The 381-nt window shown below is 69.3% G+C and overlaps 1 protein-coding gene across 1 annotated transcript in view; it reads right to left on the bottom strand.

Moving 5' to 3' along the window:
* The window catches only part of NBEAL2 (neurobeachin like 2), a 28919-nt gene that overhangs the window by 12898 nt on the left and 15640 nt on the right, over positions 1 to 381 (bottom strand). The window contains 2 exon segments of the mRNA XM_027769293.1: positions 5 to 166; positions 249 to 381. The exon segment at positions 249 to 381 is cut by the window's right edge and continues 3 nt beyond it. Of these exon segments, the coding sequence (XP_027625094.1) occupies positions 5 to 166; positions 249 to 381 (295 nt within the window).

The raw sequence follows: 381 nt of genomic DNA, 5'->3' as shown, positions 1-381 counted from the left end.
CAGTAGAGAAGCCGACATCCCCAGCGGCCGTCTCAGAGGTGGAGGTGCTCAGTGCGCGCCCCAGCGCGGCCTCCAGCTTGGAGAGCACATAGCAGGCCTCCTCGCGGCGGGCGGGCACCGCGGTCGGCAGCAGTGTGTGCAGCTTCACGTAGGCCTGGGCATGCAACTGCAGGCACAACGGGGCATGGGTCACCCACCACGCTCAGACTTCCTGCCCCGCCACAGCTCCCCACGCCCACCCCACTCACCTGTGGGTCCTCTAGCAGGATGTAGCCAAGCACCAGGCGCAGGCCGATCTGAGCCATCTCCCGGAGGTCAGCCGTGCCATTGGCCAGGTGGGGCCAGGCTCCCCGGCGGGCGCGCAGACTCGCCCCCCCATCA

Source organism: Tupaia chinensis, unplaced genomic scaffold (assembly GCF_000334495.1).
Source record: "Tupaia chinensis unplaced genomic scaffold, TupChi_1.0 Scaffold149184_1, whole genome shotgun sequence".
Classification (NCBI taxonomy): domain Eukaryota; kingdom Metazoa; phylum Chordata; class Mammalia; order Scandentia; family Tupaiidae; genus Tupaia; species Tupaia belangeri.
This window is presented reverse-complemented; position numbering and strand designations above follow the sequence as displayed.